Source organism: Oncorhynchus nerka, linkage group LG28 (assembly GCF_034236695.1).
Source record: "Oncorhynchus nerka isolate Pitt River linkage group LG28, Oner_Uvic_2.0, whole genome shotgun sequence".
Taxonomy (NCBI): domain Eukaryota; kingdom Metazoa; phylum Chordata; class Actinopteri; order Salmoniformes; family Salmonidae; genus Oncorhynchus; species Oncorhynchus nerka.
The window spans coordinates 72,760,703-72,786,240 of NC_088423.1; the positions used below are offsets into that span (position 1 = coordinate 72,760,703).

At 43.8% G+C, this 25,538-nt stretch overlaps 1 protein-coding gene across 2 annotated transcripts; it reads right to left on the reverse strand.

Moving 5' to 3' along the window:
- Positions 1-51: 51 nt before the first annotated feature.
- On the reverse strand, positions 52-24,733 carry LOC115113652 (ubiquitin carboxyl-terminal hydrolase MINDY-2-like). 2 transcript variants are annotated; one of them, XM_065013090.1, is made up of 9 exons: positions 23,732-24,733; positions 22,761-22,818; positions 16,175-16,239; positions 10,614-10,772; positions 9,057-9,159; positions 8,072-8,214; positions 7,009-7,182; positions 4,776-4,952; positions 52-4,105 (listed from the first exon to the last, which is right to left on the reverse strand). In XM_065013090.1, exons 1-9 carry the CDS (start codon positions 24,629-24,631, stop codon positions 3,938-3,940), a joined length of 1,947 nt encoding a protein of 648 aa, XP_064869162.1. In that variant the 5' UTR covers positions 24,632-24,733; the 3' UTR covers positions 52-3,937. The 2 variants fall into 2 exon arrangements, with proteins under 2 accessions (XP_064869162.1, XP_029497401.1); XM_029641541.2 differs by having other exon boundaries at positions 52-4,108; positions 23,732-24,732.
- Positions 24,734-25,538: the final 805 nt, after the last annotated feature.

Genomic DNA, 25,538 nt, shown 5'->3' on the forward strand with positions numbered 1-25,538 from the left:
CGCTCCTACATTTGACTCATGAAGTGCACATACAAGACATCACACATTGAATGGTTGTGAAAAGAGAACGTAAGTTTTATTGTCCATGTACTTTAATAATCAGGCTGAATGTCCCTCATCTAAGGCATTTTGTTACAGAAGAAACGCCATCTACATTTTGCAACGGTACTGTGATAGGCTATACATTATTTGGTCATATGTATATAAACATTTGAACCTTCCATTACGAGGATTGACCTTTTCATATTCACAAGGTGTTAAACATAAGTGAAAATATTAACATAATACATTGAAATTATACTCCACTGAATGTCATTAAGCAATTGTTGCATTACATGCATCAGAATTATTACAATTGCATTTAAATCAACAGAACAAGTTAAATCAACATGGGGGATTGTGCTCATGAAACTACTAGGGAAATAACAATTTTCTCCACTCTGTCAAAATAGTCAAATTAACTTTTAAAATCCATTCCCTCTAGATGACCAGTCAGTGGCATTTTTATTAGTGTGAAAAGCTACAAAACAATTCTGTCCGTAACAGGTTTACAGCTACCTGATCAAGTTGCATCAACTCAGTACTTTAAACCGAAATATTTAACCAGCCCTTTCATACCTTTTGTCAAAGGAGCATTTCATATTCAACTGACTGTTGTAGCAATTCCAGACAGTATTCCATTTTTACAAGGTACCCAAAGAACAATAGCACTCGTACAATTTCTAATTCTGTATAAAATGAGGTATTTTCTCTCTTAGGTTGCGTTTACACAGGCAGACCAATTCTGATCTTTTTTCTCGAATATGCCTGTCCGAACGCAGCCTATAGTGCATATCAATGTAACGGTGCAAAACCAATTACAATGACTATATGTTCAAGGACTACCTTGTACAGTATTTACCCCCCAAGCACTATAACAAGGCTTACACATCTTCACTTGAGACATTCCACAAACAAAATCCTTATCAATTATTTTCAAGAACAACATTGAAGCTATAACACAAAACAATATCTAGATACTGGTAAATAATGCAATGTAAATGACCTCAAAAGCAAGCTTACGCACAATACACTTTTTTTAAGTGTGTGTGAGGCATCCGTGAAACATCTTGTTGCTCCCCCCAAAACCTCAAAGTAATTAGATAAAGTGGCCCTTTGAGGTTCTCATCATAATACTCCGTACTAGTTGCCTTTTGAACGTCGTTACAAATGGGTTGAGGCCATTGAGAAGGTTGACCACATTAACAAGTATAATTCAAGCTGCAGTGTGACAGTAACTTTAAAATGGATGTTATTTTACGGAAGAAACAAGAATATGGATTGTGGTCCTTCACCCCCCCAACCTTTCACAAAATCACTAGTCAATAATGTAAGGGACATACTGTAGCATACCATAAAACAGGATGTACACGTTCGCTTCAACATAGGTGTTTCTCTTTAAGTCCTCTATTCAATCAGATTACTTTTTGTAGTCATTGTGAATAAACGCAGCAGCAGTTTAATTCACTTTCTAATAGCAGCCTTGAATTCCATTACAAATGGCAAACCTATTCTAGTGTAAAGTCAGTGAATTCCTTTGACGAGATAGGCCCGAGAGAAGCTCAGAAACCCATCGTGTTATGCCATTTCTGAGAGGGAATTATATCCATGAACATAACTAGCAATAATTATGAACAGCCTAATAATATGAAGTTGACCTAGTGTTGAAATAATTTGTTACCGATACGTGGTTACACATTTACATTACAACACGGTATATTAAATACTTTACAATGGTATATATGAATCATTGCTGTTGCCAAGGCAGCTAATACACTAACAATTTACAAAAGACACTCAAGGATATGTCCCTTCAGAGAAGGCCTGAGAGTATTTCTGATGTCTAGTTTTACATGTACAAGATTGTCTCATTCTGGTAATACACCTGTTTCCGTTTATTCTTATAAAATATATTGTAAATGTTGTAAGGCATTTTCTATACAGAGTGTGGCCTCGTGAGGACCGTATAGACAGGCTGAGCTAACCCCAGTACTCAAGTCCAGCCTGCAGATAAGCCTTACTACCGGTTAGTCAGGTAGCCTACTCCTACAACATGCAGCCAGTCACCAGGCAAAAATAAATACTAAGTACTGGACTTGTCCTTGAAGGCTGGGGTTGTCCTTCTCTGAACAATGAGAACAAAATGTAACAGCCAAAAATAGGAGACCCCTTAACTAGCAGCACTGCGAGGAGTCTCCCCTATAACTGTGTTTCAAGGTCTGACGTACAACACAAGGCTTAAGTCAAGGCATCCAGCTGGAATGTGTAGATAGAAAACAGTAAATCTCTCAGGAGGCAGTACCATAGTAGGACAATGGCACAAACTACTAGCTAGCTCTGTCATAAATGTGCATTAGGTATGTACACAATGTATATCATTTTGTCTGAAAGTCAGATGTTGTAGGAGCTGTTGTAGGAGCACATGGATTCAAACATGGCTACAGTAGCAAATCCTACTTCCATAACTCAACTAGGTCATGAGGCTTCCCATATTGACAACATCTGTGTCCGCTTTTTACGGCGTGACCAACAGTTTAACTGCCGGCAAATCTGTGTGACATTGGGCACTTCAGATTATTAGTGTAGGATACTACTATTGCCCTGCCTCTGCAGCCAATAACCAGCCAAGTCTCTCAGGGACAGCGTAAGAGTGAGAGACAGTAGTCAAATTAGGTGCACCGTCCTGTTTCTCCATGGTTCTGTCTGTGTGATTGTCCAGACTCTACTAGATGTGAATCATATAAAGCAAATATGAGACATTAAATACATGGCATATCTTTCAATCCAACTGCTCATATACATCGGAAATTTTTTTGTTGTTAAGGTTATTTCCAAGTTGAAATTAAGAGCATAAATCAATGCAGCTAAGCATATCAGCCATACATATACACTGTAGACACCAATACCATACACACACACCAGAATTCAACACGGCCATACTCTGGTAAGGCCAATCTGGATAGGATGAGTCTTAAATACCAGAGTATGGCACTGAATTCCAGGCCTCTCAGGAAGAACAGGGATGTGGGTAGTGATAGAGAGATAAACAAAAGGCTTGTCACAACAGGGTCTTACATTAATTTCTAACCTTCAAAAACAAATTAATCCCTTTCAATGTATGTATATACCAAAGTAAAATAGTTCTCTAAAATACTCTCTCACACATGCATACAAACACACATGCAAACACGCACACACACACTTAAAGTAGTAATTTGGCATCCATTAACGTGGCGAAGAGACAGGAGTGCTTAGATATTACACTCACTGATGTCACTATCACCTCATCTCTATCCCAATTAGACTCTGAACAAACTCTTGATTATCTCCAATTGGAAGGAGCTAAATGAACCCCACAAATCAATAGCTAGGTTATGTGTTTTCAGTGAAAAGTCTAACGCTCAAAAACGGAACTGAATCAAAGCAGGCATATCTACACATGTGCAGTAAAAAAAAAAATAGCTTATCAACTGCAATAATGAAAATGAATGAAAATTGTTTCCTTGAAAAAAGTTGGTGCCATGAGAGGAGATATTTCAGATTCTGAATTCTTTCCCTCCCAGCATCCTGTTTCTGGGATTTTTCTCATTTTGCTATAAAAATCACCCCCATTAACCTGAACCCCAGATCACAAATATAGTGCACTGTGCGGCTTGTAACAAAGTTTGGCCAACTGTACGAAAGATTAGTGGTAGCTGTCATAGCGTCCCTTCCTCAGTAGTCCGGGCCCACTGAGGGTAGAGGATGGCAGGCACCAGTGGCTTGGGAACGGCAACGCCTCACTGTCTCATCGCTCTTCAAAAAAAGGGGCTGTGCGTAGGGTGTCAGGTCAATGTGAAAAAAAATTCTGCCCCCCTCTTTCTCTTTGTCTCTCACACAAACACACAACCATCCTCTGTTACAATAAAACACATTTGTCTTTATCCTTGGGCTCTTTTTTGGGTTTGCGCTCCCCGGCAGAGGGCTGCTTCCCTGGGGTGGGTGTGGTTCCAGCTGCTGTTGATGATGCTGCTGCTGATGCTGCTGCTGCTTCTGCTCTGTCTGCTTCGTCACTGCCCTCTGCTGGCTGCTGCACAACACAGACAGGATGGAACAGGAGAGTCAACCATAATACCTACCTGTGGCTCATTCAAGCGGATGAATAAGCAACATTATAAACTGGGTGGTTCGAGCCCTGAATGCTGATTGGCTGACAGCCGTGGTATATCAGACCGTATACCACGGGTATAACAAAATGTTTATTTATACTGCTCTAATTACGTTGGTAACCAGTTTATAATAGCAGTAAATGCACCTCGGGGGTTTGTGGGACATGGCCAATATACCACGGCTAAGGGCTGTATCCAAAAGAACAGACCTGAACCGTGCATTATAGCTTAATTACATCACAATTACATTGAACATACATTCAAACAGAACATGTATTGTGTACAACATATTCATGTCAGCTATATATTTAATTTCTATCTGACTAAGCCCCTGACTCTGCTATATCTATATAAACTGGCAACCCTTACCCTTTTTCTCAACCTCATTACTCATTTTTCCCTACGCACCTTTCTCATCATATTCCTCATTCAATTCCACTCCTCACATCTTCCCTCCCCCCTTCTCACAAGCTCCCCTCCTGCTCAGAGGGGTTGGGTTAAATGCGGAAGACATTTCAGTTGAAGGCATTCAGTTGTACAACTGACTAGGTATCCCCCTTTCCCTCCCTCCCAGGCTCCTTCCCCGACCTGTGCTTGTGCTGCGGCAGCCTGCTCCTGCTCCTGGTAGTACTGGGAGGCTCGTCGGTCCTCCTCCTCCTGCAGCTTCTTGGCCAGCTCCAGGTCACTGATGCCCTCGGGGAGCTGCTCCCACTGCAGGTCCTGACAGTGCTGCTCCTGCTGCAGCGACAACGCCATCAGGTAGTCCTACATACAGAGAGGAGAGGGGGTAAAGAGAGAGAGATAGAAAGAAAGAAGGAAAAAGAAGGAAAGAAAGAAAGGAGAGAAATAGAATAGGACCACGTCAATGCATTTCACGTCATGGTGTTTTACCAGAGTGATGTGCCACTGCCAAGAGCTGAAGTATTAAAAAAATTATATATATTTAAAAAAAAGTATGCCTAGTTGTAAGCTACAAAACACCAGCCATTTTAAAGTCAGGGCTACACACCTCTTTATTCATTCATAACCCTCATGTAGAGTGAAACCAAATATTTTCCCGAGTGCAGCATCAGACTGTCTTAATTATCGGCTATAATATTTATTTATTTATTTCACCTTTATTTAACCAGGTAGGCAAGTTGAGAATAAGCTCTCATTTACAATTGCGACCTGGCCAAGATAAAGTAAAGCAGTTCGACACATACAACGACACAGAGTTACACATGGAGTAGAACAAACATACATTCAATAATACAGTAGAAAAATAAGTCTATGTACGATGTGAGCAAATGAGGTGAGATAAGGGAGGTGGAGGCAAAAAAAAGGCCATTTGGGCAAAGTAAATACAATATAGCAAGTAAAACACTGGAATGGTTGATTTGCAGTGGAAGAATGTGCAAAGTTGAAATAAAAATAATGGGGTGCAAAGGAGCAAGATAAATAAATACAGTAGTGGAAGAGGTAGTTGTTTGGGCTAAATTATAGATGGGCTATGTACAGGTGCAGTAATCTGTGAGCTGCTCTGACAGCTGGTGCTTAAAGCTAGTGAGGGAGATAAGTGTTCCAAGTTTCAGAGATTTTTGTAGTTCGTTCCAGTCATTGGCAGCAGAGAACTGGAAGGAGAGGCGGCCAAAGGAAGAATTGGTTTTGGGGGTGACCAGAGAGATATACCTGCTGGAGTGCGTGCTACAGGTGGGTGCTGATATGGTGACCAGCGAGCTGAGATAAGGGGGGACTTTACCTAGCAGGGTCTTGTAGATGACATGGAGCCAGTGGATTTGGCGACGAGTATGAAGCGAGGGCCAGCCAACGAGAGCGTACAGGTTGCAGTGGTGGGTAGTATATGGGGCTTTGGTGACAAAACGGATGGCACTGTGATAGACTGCATCCAATTTATTGAGTAGGGTATTGGAGGCTATTTTGTCAATGACATCGCTGAAGTCGAGGATTGGTCGGATGGTCAGTTTTACAAGGGTATGTTTGGCAGCATGAGTGAAGGATGCTTTGTTGCGAAATAGGAAGCCAATTCTAGATTTAACTTTGGATTGGATATGTTTAATGTGAGTCTGGAAGGAGAGTTCACAGTCTAACCAGACACCTAGGTATTTGTAGTTATATGACCTCTCAAGCATAATAGTGTCTGGGTGGATGAGAGCGTGAGCAGAGATGATCCCTCCCTCTCTCTCTGTACTGGGTGAGGGTGGTGAATATCGACCCTGGCAGATGGACAAGCTGCTGGGCAGCCCTACCATCAGGCCTAACGGGCCAGCCAATCAGCTGTTGTCACAAACGGACACAAACCACATCATGCATTATTAAACAGCCAATCGAAGCGCAGCGTGATGCAAAGCAGTACAGAGGGAGGTGCCACATGTCACGGTCGTCTCCTGATCAGGCATTAAAACCCTGAGTGGGAAGGGTTTTAAGGGGAGAGCTTTGAACATCTATTATTGAGGAACTCTTCCCTGCTACTTCTCCAGAGTAGAGCTGAGTGCAGATGGAGCAGGCAAGGAAGCCATGGGGATAACAGAGCCCAGATAAAGGGGATGGGTAATACTTGCTGTACCTTTAATACCATCCACTCTGTTTCTCTTCAGGTAAACTCTGATTGTGACTCACCCTGACCTAGTATGTTTGTAATGCTGCACTGTGACTGTGCACCTTGTTCTCCATGGTATACATCCTCTGCAAGAGATATGTGGTGCACCCAACAGTGTGAAATGGCTGCCATGATTCAGCAAGCTGGGTTTATCGTTGCTCCCATTAATGAAGTGGAACTGGATCAGAGGGCCCAATTGGCGTAGCGGTCTAGTGGTCTGACCTGGTCTATCTGGTCCTGCTGTCCACGGTACACCGTCTCTGGGTCTGACGGGGGTCGCAGGCGGAACTCAGAGTCACAGAAGTTGCCATCCCCGTCCACATTGTGCAGGCTCTCCCACACCACCTTCTCCTCCGTCAGGAAGCCCTGGTCTGTCACCAGGAGGTACAGCTGGCCCTGAACACACAAAGACACACGTTATACACTCACACACGTCTTATCACAGCCAGAAATCACATCTACACACTTTCACACCCTCTTATTCCTGTAGTAGATAACCTGGATAACAGGTCTGTGTGTTTGTTTAAATGAGGGGGGCTTTGGTACTGGTAAGCATTTATCTTGGGGTCATGCGTGCTACACACACACACACACACACACACACTCGCTCCCTCTCACACAGACAGGCCTGCTACACTTCCCCTGCTATAGATAACAGGAAGAGCCTGTCCCAGCAGCAGTGATAAGGGGAGGGAGCACAAGGCGGTTGAAACCATCGTAGATAGCATTCAGACTCTAGGTGCTGAATAGGTCCCCATCACGTGTCTACCATGCTCTTTGGGGCATTTGTATTTATGCCCTCGCACCAGCCTCAGAACCCTATGTACTGAACATTACATCACCTGGGACTGGGGTGTGGGGAGATCTATTGGGAGGGGGAGGACAGGGAGAAGGGGAACACACTAACAGTGCTCAGCTGTTAACAGATGGTTGAAAAGACTTGGATGAAAGAAAGTCCCCATGTGTCAACAACCTACAAAACATACAAAGGGGTGATCTGATCCGGAAGTTAGCAATACGTTTGAAATAAAGGTTTATCTGGGACTGAGTGATATGAATTCGGTAACATTATGCAATTCATTTATATAACACCCTTTCCCACTACTAACAGGACAAGGCAGACTTGACTTGTTTTTGTTCATAATGGATGGTGGTTTGGGGACGCTGTAGCAGAGGAAAGTAAAGAAGACCCATTCACAGTAAACAGTACTGCAAGGCCCCATTTGTCATAACCACAGGGCATGAAACAGTGGATAAAGGCTCACTCATTTGAGTGGTCATTCACCTTGAACTTGATCATGGTGCTGAAGTGGTTGTTCCTGAAGAACACACAGAGCTCTCCTTCCTGCACGGTGGACGTGAGCTCACACAGGCCGGGGTACGTCAGCTGGGTGGCCGTGCTGTGCAGAAACTGCTCGGCTACAAAGCCTGCAGGCAGAGAGAGATGGAGAAAGAAAGAGGGAGAAAGAGAGAGGGAAGGGGAGAGAGAAGGCGAGTCAGTGAGAGACACAAATGCAAAACTGACAGTGACCGACAGGCGGACAGAGACAAAGACTTATGGACTGATAGAGATATAAAGTGATGTACAGACAGACAAGGATATAGACACACTGACCTATAGAATGAGAGACAGAGAGCGCAAGAGATAGAGTTGTATTGTGTGATAGGGAGAGAGAGGGTGATAATCGAACTAAGACAAGGAGAAACTAGAAAGACAGTGGAGAAGCACTGGAGAGGTTGGGAGAAACAGACGCAGCTCTTCACCCCGCTAACTGACTCGCTCTGGCATTATTTATTTATGTGATGTTAAAATGTTTATTCTATTCTACTGAGCCATTTACTTTGTTTGTATTCTTATTTTTTATTCTTTCTTATTGTTGTTGCATTGTCAAGGAACCTGCAAGTAAGCATTTCGTTGGACGATGTCTACCGTGCGTATCCCATATATACGACTAATAAAACTTAAACTTGATGCTAAAAGCACAAAACACTCAGCCCAGAAGAAAACGTGCCTATGACAGGAATACATCTGAACTGCCCTGGGTGAGCAATACGAGCAGCGTGAGAGAGGGAAAGGAACAGAGCTCAACTAAAGTCAGTCGTCCACAGGAATGTTTAGGCCAGGCCTCCGTATATCTGCTCAGGGCAATAGGAGGAAATGCCGGCCTTATCAAGCAGCCTGGGATGTGTAGTCGGGGGGGTGAAGGGAGGAAGCAGCAGCGAGAAAGAAAGCAACCCCCTCCCCCCCCTCAGTCGGTCGGTCCACCCACCTTCCCCAGCCAGCTCGCTGCTGTCTGACTGTTTGCAGGAGATTATCTTCTCAACCAGCTGGTTGTAGCTGCAGTTACCCACTGCCTTCACAGTGTCGCCCATCTGGAGGGAACATAAAAGAGGAGAGCATTCATCAACCGTTGTTGTGTTCTACTATTCACTGTGTCGCCCATCTGGAGGAACATAAAAGAGGAGAGCATTCATCAACCGTTGTGTTCTACTATTCACTGTGTCGCCCATCTGGAGGGAACATAAAAGAGGAGAGCATTCATCAACCGTTGTGTTCTACTATTCACTGTGTCGCCCATCTGGAGGGAGCATAAAAGAGGAGAGCATTCATCAACCGTTGTGTTCTACTATTCACTGTGTCGCCCATCTGGAGGGAGCATAAAAGAGGAGAGCATTCATCAACCGTTGTGTTCTACTATTCACTGTGTCGCCCATCTGGAGGAACATAAAAGAGGAGAGCATTCATCAACCGTTGTGTTCTACTATTCACTGTGTCGCCCATCTGGAGGAACATAAAAGAGGAGAGCATTCATCAACCGTTGTGTTCTACTATTCACTGTGTCGCCCATCTGGAGGGAACATAAAAGAGGAGAGCATTCATCAACCGTTGTGTTCTACTATTCACTGTGTCGCCCATCTGGAGGGAGCATAAAAGAGGAGAGCATTCATCAACCGTTGTGTTCTACTATTCACTGTGTCGCCCATCTGGAGGGAGCATAAAAGAGGAGAGCATTCATCAACCGTTGTGTTCTACTATTCACTGTGTCGCCCATCTGGAGGGAGCATAAAAGAGGAGAGCATTCATCAACTGTTGTTGTGTTCTACTATTCACTGTGTCGCCCATCTGGAGGGAGCATAAAAGAGGAGAGCATTCATCCACCATTGTTGTGTTCTACTATGCAGTGAAGAACAAGTGACAAGAGCGTATTGTCATGTTTTCAAAAGAAAAATACTCAAGAGCTGTACACTAACCAGTCATTCTGAAGTCATTTCTTTCATAAATAATGTGTGGAGTTGGTTGATTGTCTATTTGACAAACGCCTATAGAGTACCACAGTATGAGTCATAATACCCATAAAACCTAGTGGTCAAACAGGGAAATGGTTCCAATCGTTTTTTCACCATTCATTTTTCCCATAGGGGATTTTAGAAACACTTCAAATAAGGGCTGTGTTTGGTGTAGGCTCACCCTGGCATGACGCTTTGATAACCGTGTAAATCTCTCTAGGACAAGGTGACTTTTAACAATATATTTGCCCGTATATCATAGTAATAGCTACATGGGTTTAAAGGTAGACTTATGATGTTGCCGTGAGCAGTACCATAGTTACTTCCTTGAGATGCAATGCTTTGCTCTCACAGTCACACAGAGTATCTGGGCATGTGCACGGGTTTGCTTCACACTGCTACAACGTGGTAGCTACAGGCCCAAAAACAGCAGAGAAGTTCAGCCTCGGGCTTCAGCGTTCTGTTATTGCGGATATTGCATTTACGTCAACTCGCTCAGTCTACTTTTAAAGGGGGCTCAGAGAGGGAAGGGTTCTCACCTGCAGGTCCACCAGCCAGCCGTGGTAGAGAGGGATGTCCAGCAGGTCAAAGACAATGCACTCTGGGGTGTACTCAAAGACCCGCACCCCTGTGAACTTCACGTTGACATCCAGCCCTGTCTGCAGCTTGTGCAGCACCGCCATGGCATCACTCATATTCTGGGGGACAACAAATAGAAAGTCATGTTCCTTTTCAAGGTCTTTAGCCAGGGATGTTAGTCTTTGTAGATTTCTTGTTGACTAAGGCATTGAAATAGGATTTGACATTGGAAGAAATGTTTAGGACAGTGAACCAACTACTGTCACATACTACAGCAGTTTCAGCTAGAAAAACAGCAGACTTACCCACAGAAACCTGCTAGTTTGAACTATCAGTCAAGTGTACAAACTGAACAAATCAGAAAGTGTTCCGACCAAGGAACTTCCTGTCTACCGTACTCATCACGCCCTCCTGTCGTTCGCCACTCAGACACACAAAAAAAGGCTAACAAAACCCGTCATGCCCCGCCCACCTGAGGATCTGTCTTTTTCAGTCATCTATTCCTGCGTTTGAGGGATGTGACATGCACTTGTCACCTAAATCTTCCTGAATTGATTGCTTTCACTTGACTTCTGTGACTCCATCATACGTTTCCTTGTGCCTGTCGTTTATCCCCGTTAACGTTACGACCGCGGAAATGTTTGTAATGACCTGTCAAACACACCCCGGTAACTCCTGAAATGGAATACATAGTCTTTCAGTTGCATCTATAAGAACACTAAAGCTTCTTCAGGGATGTAACATCATTTCAACACAACACAAGAAAGAGTGAGTGCAGGCAGTCCTAGACAGAGCAGGTGAGTGCAGGTAGACCTAGAGTCCTAGACAGAGCAGGTGAGTGCAGGCAGTCCTAGACAGAGCAGGTGAGTGCAGGTAGACCTAGAGTCCTAGACAGAGCAGGTGAGTGCAGGCAGACCTAGAGTCCTAGACAGAGCAGGTGAGTGCAGGTAGACCTAGAGTCCTAGACAGAGCAGGTGAATGCAGGTAGGCCTAGACAGAGTAGGTGAGTGCAGGTAGACCTAGAGTCCTAGACAGAGGATGTGAGTGCAGGTAGACCTAGAGTCCTAAACAGAGGATGTGAGTGCAGGTAGACCTAGAGTCCTAGACAGAGGAGGTGAGTGCAGGTAGACCTAGAGTCCTAGACAGAGCAGGTGAGTGCAGGCAGTCCTAGACAGAGCAGGTGAGTGCAGGCAGACCTAGAGTCCTAGACAGAGCAGGTGAGTGCAGGTCGACCTAGAGTCCTAGACAGAGGATGTGAGTGCAGGTAGACCTAGAGTCCTAGACAGAGGAGGTGAGTGCAGGTAGACCTAGAGTCCTAGACAGAGCAAGTGTTTGTTGTTGCAGCCTTGTTCCACCCCTTTATGTTAATGTTTTCATTTATGCAAATACAGCCATTGTATTTCTGCAAAATGTTGCACATACATATTTTCTTTATTTTAACACAAAATATAAAATAAATACCTAATACCATTATAAAATGTATGAGTGCACCCCCCCCCTCAAAAAAAACACCTGAATTCCCAACAAAATCCCTGAATGCCATTCATTATTTTTCCATGCCAGTAAAATGTTTAATGTGCTATATATAATTCAGTCAATCCTGATGGATTTTAAAAAATCTCAAAATCTGGAGTATCTTCATCTATTGTCCAACTGTTGCATTTATTAGAATTGTTTTTAAAACCTTAACAATATTGATCACCGTCTGTGTCACAGGGAACCTCTGCAGCTGTCCCCCCACCCCACACACGCACAGAGAGGTGAGAATGGGTGACTGTGTTTTCTTCATTTTCTAAGAGGATAACCTGTCAATAAGAGGGAAAATAAATCCCCAAAAGCAGGGAGGTTCTCCAGCTTTCGTACTTAGCGGTGTGGCTCATTGAAAAGCCTTTCGCTGGACGATCTGTGCGTGTGTGTGTGGGGGGATTAGGACTCCTGTGGACAGTTGTGGGGAGGATTAGTATGGTCCATGTAACAGACCATGCAGCTGCTCCACTCCAAGGGCAGAGGGCTTCAGTCACATGACATCAGATGAACCCCCTGAGAGCTACTGATTAGCACCTCACTAAGCAAGGGGGGGGGCTTCATCCACTTCCACAGTGCTTTGCTGTTTACACTATATATACACAAAATCATGTGGACACTGCTTCAAATGAGTGAATTCGGCTATTTCAACCACACATATTGCTGACAGGTGTATAAAATCGAGCACAGCCATGCAATCTCCATAGACAAACATTGGCAGTAGAAAGGCCTTACTGAAGAGCTCAGTGACTTTCAACGTCATAGGATGCCACCTTTCCAACAAGTCACTTCGTCAAATTTCTGCCCTGGAAACGTTTAGGAGCAACAACAGCTCAGACGCGAAGTGGTAGGCCAAACAAGCAAGCAGAATTTTCTGTCCTCTGTTGCAACACTCACTACCGAGTTCCAAACTGCCTCTAGAAGCAACATCAGCACAAGAACTGTTCGCAGGGAGCTTCATGAAATGGGTTTCCATGGCCGAGCAGCCGCACACACAAGCCTAAGATCACCATGCTCAATGCCAAGGGTCGGCTGTAGTGGTGTAAAGCTCGCTGCAATTGGATTCTGGAGCAGTGGAAACACATTCTCTGGAGTGATGAATAATGATTCACCATCTTCACCAGTCCGACAGTCAAATCTGGGTTTGGCGGATGCCATGAGAACTCTGCCTGCCCCAATACATAGTGCCAACTGTAAAGTTAGGTGCAGAAGGAATAATGGTCTCAATATTTTTTGGGGTCATGTAGTCCATCATTGAGACACACAGCGAGGATTCTCTCTGCTTTATCCTCCTTGTTTTCCTGCTTGTATTCTTGAGGACAGGTGCTAAAGCACAAGTCAAACGTGAGTCAGCGCTGTGCATACAAAATGTGCCTACAAGCAAAAACACACACACTGACAAGTGCACACACACAACTGTGTGGGCACTGAGTCTCTGTCTGGTGGGTGGCGAAGCTGGCAGCACAGTAAGAGATCAGGAACGTGCTCGCCCACTGCTCCCGCTCTGCCCAACATTCTGCCTGCTCTGCACACCCACGCCCTCCTGCTGTGTGGCCAAGCCCTGCTCCACTCGGCTCTAGCCGCTCACAGACTACAGATTACGACCAGACTACATTAAGTAAAGCCACCCTAACCACACTAATCATAAATGCTGTGCTGAATATGGGATCCACATAGATCCTGTGGTATTTGCATGTGATGATGTACAATAGACAATTCCGTGGGCACTGGACAATGAAGGCCAGTATTCAATGGTTCCACTCCAGCTTTTACGGAAGAGGGAGACTGATTGGATAAACAGGCCGACCTTCCTGTCACATGTTCCACTAGCAGGCTGTGAGCCAGATCAATATTTAAGTCCCACAACCCTGTGGCAGAGCCACACACACCCACGCTCATCCACCAGCTCAAACCAGCTGGTCTCACACACACACACACACACTCTGCTTCCACTGGGGACTGGGGAGTGACTCCAGACCTCCATCCGCTGGCAAATCAGGCTGATAGGACCACGAGGCTGACTGATTGACAGACACAGGCAAGAGCTTTGCTTCAGTTTTAATGTCAAAGGCACACTGGACAGCTCCCCAGGTATTATGGAGATCTGGCACAAAACTTTATTAGGTAGCCTATGTCTGTTTTTAAGTCTGCATTTTAGTCTACAACTGTGCACTCTTAAAATCCACAATCATGTATATATACAGCGACACACTCCCATCCTGCTACATTATTTTTTAGGAGCATCTCTATCTCAATAAAATAGAATATTCTATATCATATAACCACAAAAGCGCTGTCAAGTGAATAGTGCTACAGCGTGCAATCTCTCAGGAGTGCCCTTTATCAGGGGAACATGACCATGACCAGTCTTTACAGAATAAACCTTCACTAAGCTCTCCAGTCTCTGAGTTACTGTTTAACAACAGCCAAGCAATCGCTATTTTAATCCTCATATCCTCCGACAGATGATGTTTTGAAGCCAGAGTTTATAAATAGAACTCTGTTATGAACTCGTTCAACGCTCTTCAAAATCATAAAAGGAGCTTGACTATTCAAATATGCAGCAGACAATATCAAACAAAGGCAAGAACAAGATTATATATAGATATATATTTATTTTTGAATCTTTTACAAATGTATTATATTTTGGTTTGGCATGCACATTGGCATGCTAAAGACTCCCTAGTGACAGACAGCCTCCCTAACACTTTCTCTACACTATTTCTATTCATGGTGTGAGGCTCCTTCCGTTCCTGGTCGAGTGCTCTCCTGCCGTGATGAGGCAGCGCTTACACAGCCAAATCTAACAGGAACCAACAACTGTTTCTGCCCCAGCTAACAGCACAGAGCCTGCCCTAAACTCCACCACATGGCCTATCCACACACGGACACACACAGTACACACACACACACACACGCCACAGAGCCTGGTGTTCTGGACCATAGTCCAAGATTAGACCACCATAATTACAATGAGTCCAACACCATTTCATTTGAGTGTTGCTAGTTGTTTTATCTTAAATCCCCACAACGTACCAGGAGCTTGGAGAGCTACGACTGTACAGCAGTCAGAACATTCTCCTCGGACAGTAATCCAGACTCTGGTATGTATACACGCACACATTACTTCTCTCCTTCCCGAGCGATGACGTCCGTGAAAAGAATAACATTCACAGATGTGCTGGTTCTTTGCCACAGCAGAGTGGAGAGGAAGAGGAGAGGAAGAGAGGCCGTGCCCTTCCCACATTCCAGGCAGGCAGCAGGGATGGGAGCGTGGATGAGAGTGTGGATGAGAAAGCCATCCCTGCCAGGCCATGTGAACCAGTGCTGGCCTCGATCTGAACTCAGCCATGCATGCCTGAGCACCCTGCCCCCTCATGACCCGTGCTGTGCCGTAGGCCTGGCAAGACGCGGCTTATATAACCTATATAGGGGCTAAAAGCAGCTCTGGGGCAGTGGGCTGTTTTCCATATAACCATTATCATCACGACGCTTATTTTCATCTTACATAAATATACATTCATTGGTCTTTCTGGAGATTCATTCCCAATGCAAATGTTGTGCAAATGCACTGACGCAGATGCACATGACTGTATAAATACTCAGCATTACATCGTTGCCCATTAGAATATGATATATTTCTGGATAGAAGAGGACAGGAACTGCAGTCACTAAACGGCAGGCAGGGATATTTTAGGCTGGGAAGTGAGAACAAGTGAGCCCCCCTGGCGTGGTGCGAGTTAATAGTGTGATGCTGCGGACTTGTTTTTTGGCTGCTGCTCTGCCATCAGAGATCTAAGTGGAAGAGGGAGGTACTCAACAGCCTAGAGCCTGCCTGCCTCTCCCTCTCAGCCTCCTCGCTCATCCTGCATGCCTGTCTGATTCTCCAACATGAGCCACAGACAGACACAAAGAGAGATGGACCGGCAGACATGGATGCGTATGATCAGTGAATAACTGCCCTTATTGATTGTGTTTAAGCAACAGCAGTCCTTACCTGCTCATAGTTTAGCCGCTGGGCTTCAGAGATCTCTTTCGGCTTGGCATCGAGGATGTAGTCTCCTGCAGGGGAGACAGAGCGAGGGAGAGAGGAGAAAGCAACATCAGAAGACCTGGGGATACAGGCTAATTAAAGCAACCATAGACACACAGGGGAGCTGAGAGAGAAAATATAATCAGGGTAGAGCCCTGCCCGCTCACCAGTGACATCACAAGGCTTACGGACCGCCTGCTTACGTCAATCCCATGTGAAGAGGTGATATTATCTACTATGTTCTGATTCCATAAGACGTGTCTAATCCTCAGTGAGAAGCGGGATGTTGAGTGTTAAGCGCTGGCCAGCTGTTTTTCCAGGAAGGGCTCGGCCAGGCATGCAGGGTCAGTCGAGCCCTGGCCAGTGGGGAGCAGCTAGAGAGGTGTTAAGGGCTTAGTGTAGGACCTAGGAAGAGCAGACACTGGGGCAGGCAGGGAGAGCCTTGTAAAGTCAGTCAACCACCACAGAAACTGAAAACCCTGTGGTGCTAATCACAGTGCACCTGTCATCCACCCATTAACATCGCACCCAACTCCACCCTCCCCCTCTGAGCAACACACAGCGGCAGTGTCCAGCTGTCGAAAACATACCCTCTCGCAAGATATTTGATGTTACAAGATTATTCTGAGAGACTTATATCTGGAAACCCCAAAAAATAGGCCTACTTTTTCCTCATAATCCAAAGATTGCTTTCTTACTTTAACAAAGTGAGACAGTGGTCAGTGTATTTGAGAGCCGGGGAGCTACTCTGATTCAATCTCCATTTCCTCTCCTCAGACACAGGCTTCCTCAGCCCTGGCCATGAATGCACCCAGCTGAGGCCAGTCAACTGACTGACATTTCTATGCCCAGGGAAACCCCCGGCCATACCCCCCTTACCTCCCTCCGCCTGCCCCGTTCCCTGCCAGCTGACTGTAGACGGTGCCCTCCTTGCCCGGGCCTCTACTGCTGCTGTTGATGATTCACTGGCATGCTCCACAGAGTACTAAATCCCAACATCGACCAGCAGCCTCTAATACAACATACATCTCCTTCACTTCTGCCCTTATGGGCCTCACAGTAGTTATTAATACAGCGTCTGAATCAGCCCACGTTAAAATGGGGCTCTTTGTGAGCAGCTCTTTTTCACAAGCTATTATTTTTTTGTCTGGGCATGAAACAGTAACTGTGCGTAATGAAGTGCAATGGTGAGGCTAGGAGACAGGCCTATCTGCCTGCTCCTGGACATTACACAAGATGAACGGTTTGACCAGGGACGAAACCATTCACTATGAGCTCTCAGCCACTAGCTGGAGTAAAGACAAAGCCGTCTCCACAAACACAGAGCCGCAATTTATGGGCACTTGTGAAAGAAGAGCAGAGACGACTCAGAGGCATATCTGGGATGATACGCACAGCCTGCATAACGCAGTTAAAGGTCGGCAATGTACAGAAGAGGGATGGCTACAACCATGAGCATTCCTCTGAGGAAATATACCACGACACAGTCGGAAAAACAGGAGTTGTGTGAAATGAAAACGCTGTGCTTCATTACTGCTTGTCACCTGTGATTTGCAGAAGGGTTGAAGTGCTCACTGTGAATCAGTGTACTCGAAAGAGACAGGGAATGTTTTTACACTGAGAACTAGGAATCAACCATGGGTATCTGTAGGAGCAGATGAGCAAAGTGTAGAGAGGCAGACAGAGGGAGCACTCAGGTGATTCCATCAGGGGCACAATGGGGGAGAGGGCCCTGAGTGGTTGGGAGTGGGGGTAAAGACCTCTCTGTGGCTTCTCACTGGTATTGAACATAGAGCTATGGGGTTGGAGTGAGTACTGTGTTCCATCAGACCCACACACTAGGCTACCTCTAAAATATCTAAAGATGGGCAACTATGTCGCTCAATGTGCTAATGTTTTGGGTCAGTCTGAATGGGCTCCTCTCTCAGAGTTTCATGTCAGTTGACCAGCAGGGTAGTTTACAGTTTCTTGCTTTCCACCTCTCTTATAAAAAAGTATTTGGAGAAGGTCAAATTAGATTTGCCTGGTCATAACGTAGTCTGATAATGAAATGCACACACTGTAGATGATACTTTTTCTTCCAGCAAAATGAACCAAACTCCAATTGGAATTGAATTGCATGCATTAATCAGTCACGGATACCAAGCGCTATGGACTCAGAGGCAGATTCTGTGGGGAGGAAACATAAGGCTATCCCATTAACAGAGTTCAACAACAGACAATTACTAATTCTAAATGACATTTTCCCATTAACCAAAAGGTAACAACATTATTGCATACAATCATTATTACCCCTGGTACAAAACACACTAATGAGAAGTCGAGTCAACATTTGCGTTAGACCTAATGAAAAATACTTGAAGAGAAGCAGCAAACTGAGAAATGTAATGAACATTCCCATGACTGACATCAAAAATATATTTCCTGACAATGAGGAATCATCCCTCTGTTTCCCAATCACATTTTGTTGTTATATTCTATCTTGGTAGCTAACTAACTAATCTGTCCCCCAATGAAGCACTATAGTGTAAACTGTAATTAAACCATGGTGAGAAATATCCTTACCCACAAATTAACAACAGTCTGTGTCTTGGCCCATAATGACTAATACAGATTAAATCAAAACCAGTTGAATCTGCTAATCACATGCAGAATGTAGGACAATGTAGCACAAACAGTCAGGAGTCTTTGGTACAAACTGACCTCTATACCGAACCCCCAAATGATCATATGAAAGTAAACAACTCCCATGGCATGACTAATGTGGATACATTTCAGGACTTCTGGCATCTCTCAGAACTCGGCAGCTGGTGGCTCCATTTCTCTTATAGTTAGAGTTGTTATTGACGCCTAAGAGTCATTATATGATGCATTTAGCTAGAACACACTCAAAAATGGGACACTAGTCATAGCACCAGTCAAAGAATTATAGCGCTTGTAAAATTGAAGCCAAACTGACCACTGCCATGAAAAGAGGGCTTGGCTATAGTGACAGTGATTTTTCTCTCTCTATAGCTTAGATGAGAATGCCTTTTGTAACAGGACACCCCTGGTTCTACATCATAACAGCACCCAGCTACGGAGGGAGGCAGTGGGGTCAGCGTGCCACGCATGGAGAAACAACACAGCTCCTGTTTCCCTGACGTTAGCAGGGCTTGGTCCACAGGGATTCTTCAGTCCTCCTGGTCAATCTATACTGGACCAAACCACCTGACCTCACATGGGTATTAGCGATGCGTGGTTGAGCTGTTTGTTCATCCGCAGCCTCCCGCAATTGCTAATAACTCATCCGCAAGCGCGGATGAAAAAACTAAAGCCACCACCCGACCCACAAACATAGAAAAAGCATTGTACAGTCTGAGATGGAAAACATTTTTGACGGGCATTTTTAGATAGCCTACCAAAATGTTGGAAATTATAAGCAGGCCTATGTTATTCAACTTGTCTATAATTAGATACAGGCAACTTCTCTTCTGTAATTACTTCTTATCCTAGAAGACTAAATAAACCTTTGCTCACCAGAATAATGTTAGAAATCAACAGTATTAATGTTTTAATCTATACTGAACAAAAATATGTACGGTGTTGGTCCCATGTTTCATGAGCTGAAATAAAAGATCCCAGAAATGTTCCATACGCACAAAAAGCTTACTTCCCTAAAATGAGTTTATTTCCCTGTTAGTGAGAATTTCTCCCTTGTCGAGATAATCCATCCACCAGACAGGTGTGGCATATCAAGAAGCTAAAGAAACAGCATGATCATTACGCAGGTGAACCTTGTGCTGGGGACAATAAAAGGCCACTCTAAAATGTACAGTTTTGTCACACAACACAATGCCACAGTGTGCAATTGGCATGGTGACTTAAGCGATATCCACCAGAGCTGTTGCCAGAGAATGTAATGTTAATTTTCTCTACCATAAGCCGCTACCAACATTGTTTTAGAGAATTTGGCAGTACGTCCAACCGGCCTCACAACCACAGACCACGTGTAACCACGCCAGCCCAGGACCTTCACATCCGGCTTCTTCACCTGCGGGATCATCTGAGACCAGCCATGCGGACAGCTGATGAAACTGAGGAGTATTTATTTCTGTAATAAAGCTGTTTTATGGGGAAAAACTAATTCTGATTGGCTGGGCCTGGCTCCCCTGTGGGCCTGCCCTCCCAGGCCCACCCATGGCTGCGCCCCCTGCCCAGTCATGTGAAATCCATAGATTAGGGCCTAATGAATTAATTTAATTGACTGATTTCCTTATATGAACTGTAACTCTGTAAAATCATTGAAATTGTTGCATGTTGTGTTTATATTTTTGTTCAGTATAGTTGAAATGGTTAAGGTGTGTTTTCTTTCCGCTTTCATCTCTGCTTCTTTCACACAGCAAATACGTTTAGCGACCAAGGAGAAAATTGAATAACTTTAAAAAAAAACATGAACGATTTGACATGCAAAATGTCCAAATGACATTAGTTTCACCGGTTAAGTAAATTAAAAGCTGTTAAAACGACACGTTTTTGATAAGATCTCAGTCCGGCTTGGATGCATATTTTATGTGGTTTAAATAATAAGATAATAATAATAATAATAAGGTGATGGCTTACATTTGTCCTATTTTACACTTTTATGATGCTGATAAAGATTATAGATGGTCCCTAACCGCGCATTCATTCTCTCAAGATGCTGAAAGAAATGAATAATATTTCTCCACTTCTGTTCAACTTTCAAAATGTATATTTGGTGTATAATTTCACTGCAAGAAATGCTTAATTCTGCTAGAATTATATTAGGCGATGTGAGAAGTTATAGACCTACAGTCAGTCCAGATTTCAGTTAACCCATCTGAACAGTACAGTTCCCTTGATGTGCCTTTTTTGAATTCCCCGTCTTGAGACTGTTGAATCATCACACATGACATAGCCAGAACTGCCATCCTCCCTTTTTACTACATTTTCCCCAAACATCAACACTCCATTTCGCAGCTTTTCTACTATGGAATTAAACTCCGACATTGTCCTTTTTGCCTCAGTGGAACGATTTGAAGTTTTTCTGCCCAAGTACCCAAATGCATTTGGCAATCGGAGTGTATTTAGGGCGCTAGTTAGGCTACACACTAACGGCAGATATAAATAATGAAAGGAAAACCTCAATGTAGTCTATAGATATGAATTGCACAAGAATTATAGATTTTTTTTATGCATTGTTATTTATTCAACCCGCCAGCACTTCATCCATACAATATTTTATGACCCTAAACCCAACCACCATCTGTGGGGTCTCCAGGCTTATCACTAATGGGTATACAAGTCCATATGCACTCTTCTGAGGGCAGGTCCAGCAGCTAGGTTACAACCAGAATGCGTATAATGACCCAGGTAGAGTATTGAATTTATTAAAGAATCTTCCAAAATACTGTAAATCCAATTCATTTATTGGGTGCGTTCGTAAATTCAACCTGGCAATCTACTCCGATTTCAAAGCACTCTAGTTTGAAAGTGTAAAGTATAATTGAGGAATTTACAAACGCACTAAACTCGGTTGTTAGGACAGTTGTAAATAAACATTGGCTAAAACTTTTTATTAAATTGTTGACAGTGACACAGATGAAGTCACTAACCCTCCTGATAACATGAAAACACTAACCAGCTCTGCTAGGGTGAGTAAAATGTTCAGAGGGAGGTGCCCTCTTATTTGTGTCTGGAAGAAGCTAGCAAGCTAGCCAACTTTAGTAATTCATCTTGGGTACTTCGCTGCGGTTCTGAACTAAGAACACTTGGATCAACCCTACTTGTCGGTCAAAGTGTACAATCTCACAACGCTCTGAATTTACAAACGGCCCAGAGAACACTGACACAGAGTGAATTTACGAACACACCCATTGTATTCACTGGCTAAAAATTAAGTGAAGGTTTTGTTTATTTAGAAGGAAAACTCAGGTAATAATGGCATATGGGTGATTTCACAGCAGCTATGCAATTACTGTGTGCCATTGCTTAAATTATATGAAATCCATATTATATAGCAATTTATCTTAAAGCTAGGAGGCAGCAAATCCACAGTCTACTGAAGGGAGGCGAGGAAATTAGTAAAATAAAACTGAGGGGCCAGGCAGGCAGTGAGGCAGGTCCTGTGATTATTCATACAGTAATGCCTTCTCAGGCAGTGGGACATAATTACAGCCCTCCAGTACTCTATCATTAAGGTCACATTGCACTTCCCAGGCTAGTTTCTACTACAGCTCAATGCTCCACTGCACTGGTGTACTAAATGTACAGCCAGACTAGCATTTTGTGACATGGACCTTCTAGACATGTACAAAACCAAAGAAAAATACAGTATTGTCCATTGCCTTCGAGCACTGTCAAGGTGGCTTGTATTTTTATCAGGCTTAAAATACAGGTCACAAATACAGGTCTGTAAACTTAGAGAAATACTAGAGACAGGGAATAAACTGTACACGTCACCCTCCAGGAGGGCAACTAAAGAACAGGTCGCTGATTTAAATGACATTCGGGTCTTTGGTTTGGTAAACAGATTCTCACTTATACTCACCAAGATATTCCATCAACTGTTCAGCAGTTATGATCTCCATCATTGGTGGCATCTTCACCTGTAATGGAACCACATACATTACTTAACAAACCAAGCAACATGACTAAAGTTAGCCAGGCCAATAGAACCTGGCTGACAGGAATCTCCCTCCCCCATGATTATGGTTCACAGTAAATACACCCACACCTGGGAAGTAGAAAGCGGTGTTTAAAGTCACCAGAAGTGCACTGTCAGCGGTTGCACGACTGTCAGCACACACACAGGCGTTTGAAGCAAAGAATTCTGTTTACAGTCACTTTTATGTCACCCATTTTCACAGTAGGTAGTGAGGTTTTAGGGAAGGTTTCAGACACCTGAGACACAGAGCTGCAGTTTAAGTTGTGAAGACACATACTGAATCAGAATCTCCACCGCCTGCCAACCAACCGTCACGGACAGTAATTAAACGTTATCTTTATGATGTAAATGAAACCAGAAGCTTAAAAATGACTCAATTGGAAGCTCTCAGAGACTACTCATAAGAGAGGGACTGAGCTGCCAAGGCCGCAGCATGGGGAAAAGATATACAACTGGGTCTATGGTATAATTGGTCAATGTGACCTGTCAACAAACTCGATCATAAAATTACAATAATTAAGTATAAAGAAAAAATAAAGATGAGTGCATATGAGTGGTATAATTTGAACTTTAACTTAAATTCTGCCCAAATTAAAGAATTTTATTTAGGAATCTTCAACTTTTCATGGTATTCTATATTCTGGCAGGTGACAATAGTTTATTTTACAACTGATCATTCAATTTTTATTTTGATAATACATCAGATAGCGTAGTTATGATGACCGGCTTCATAATTACTTCTCTATTAGTAATTTAGTATTGACAAATAATAGATGTGTAAACGTTCCAAATGGCATCATGCACACCACATGTAAACTTGTCTCAGAGGTCTGGTTATGATGTCAGTCATTTACCTTCCATGCCAGCAATAGGACATTCATAATTGCCAGCAATGGGCATGGACCGTTCTCATTCTGGGTAATGATAGGTGTGTTTTCCTCCTTCCATTTGATCCACTTGATGTGGTATATGGACTGGCCAGCGCCCCGGTCCTTGATGCACGGGATCTTAGTTCCATCAGCCCCATACTCGCTCTGTATTGTTATTGCCAACACCTTGTCCTCCACCCCTTCACTGTTGAGATAGGAACTGGGACAGGAGTTAAGGTTCGAGAAAGACTCAAGTGAGTCGACGCTCCTAGATTCTGCCGCGATGCACGGGTCACTCCCACTCGGCAAACCCTCGCATATGGTTTTGTCAATCGCAACTCCACATTTAACGTTTCCCGTATTTGTTTTGTCCGGACATAGGTGTGTCGGTTTTGCCAGCATCACTAGTTCAACTGACTCACAACCCAACACCTCAGCTTGACCATCTGTAATCCTTGAACCCATCGATGAGGGCTCGCCATCCGTTTTGTTGTTTACTAACTTTGAGGTGGCACCCTCGCTATTTCCTGTAGCCAGCTGCGTGCCATATCCCATCCCGTTACTCAAATGATCTCCAGATCCAGAGGACAATGTCTCCGACCAACCACTCGATTGAATGTTCTTCTCTTGCACCGGGAGAGACTCGATCATTTTTGACACATCTAATTTCTCAACACTGGAGATAGCATTACTAGCAGTGCTAGGGGCACTACTGGAGCTAGTAGTACAACTAACCAAAGTACTGCGAGAATTATCACTAATCTTGCACGTATCGGTCGCTCCCTTCATTCCGCCAACGGTTTTAATATCGACAATTTCTCCTGCAATAGTAGCACATAGAGTACTTCCTCCAACATCTCGATGCAGGTTTGCATTTTTCTCCATTTCGATTTACACACTGTCGACAGCTTTTAGCTAGCTTAATTGCAGCTCCAGCTTCAGCCCCACAGACGCCATGACATATCTGCCAGTGACGTCACTGTAGAAGAGCCCACAGAGTTCTGGAAGAAATGCCTCTTCAGGCCAAAGAGAGGCAGTAGAGAATAACGGGAGATTTGAGTGCTGTTTTTCATAATTTGTACATTTTGTACATTTTTTAAAATCCGTTTGCAACAAATGGCACGTGCTTTCTCGTCATGATTTCCTGTAATTTTTATGTTAATATTCATTGTCCCCCAAGATTAAATCGGGGAGGGGACTGTGGATCTGTCTCCATCATTTCGTTTATATGTTCATTCATACCTTAATCACATGCGATTTCTCAGAAAGCACTGGGCCGATTTGGACGAAATTTGGGTAATAATGAGTCTTGCCATAGAGAGCAGGCATTTACAAAATTACTCTGATTGGCCAGATGGTGGTTATAACAAGAGATTGAAAATGCACATTTTGAAGGTCACGCTCCTCACCCCATTTGACCTAGCCATGAAATTCGGTACATAGGCCCCTCTCCTCACAAGGAACAAATTTCGAATTTTGTGAAAAACACTTAAAATGCTACTCTGTTGGCACTGAATGGCCGATCTGCATGAAACTTTATATGTGGCTTTTATGGACAAAGGTCTCTTAATGCAATATTTTCCAGACTAGTACCTAAAACAACATGGTCACTATTGACCAATAAACATTCCCCTGTGCATGGTCTGCCACATAAATGCATATACATAAATCAGTCAAGGATATTCACATTGTAACACAATTTGTTGCACATGTTGCAGACACTGTCAAGACTCAACATATGCAAACACATTCATATCGACTACACAGTGGTGCTACAATGGCACATGTTTAT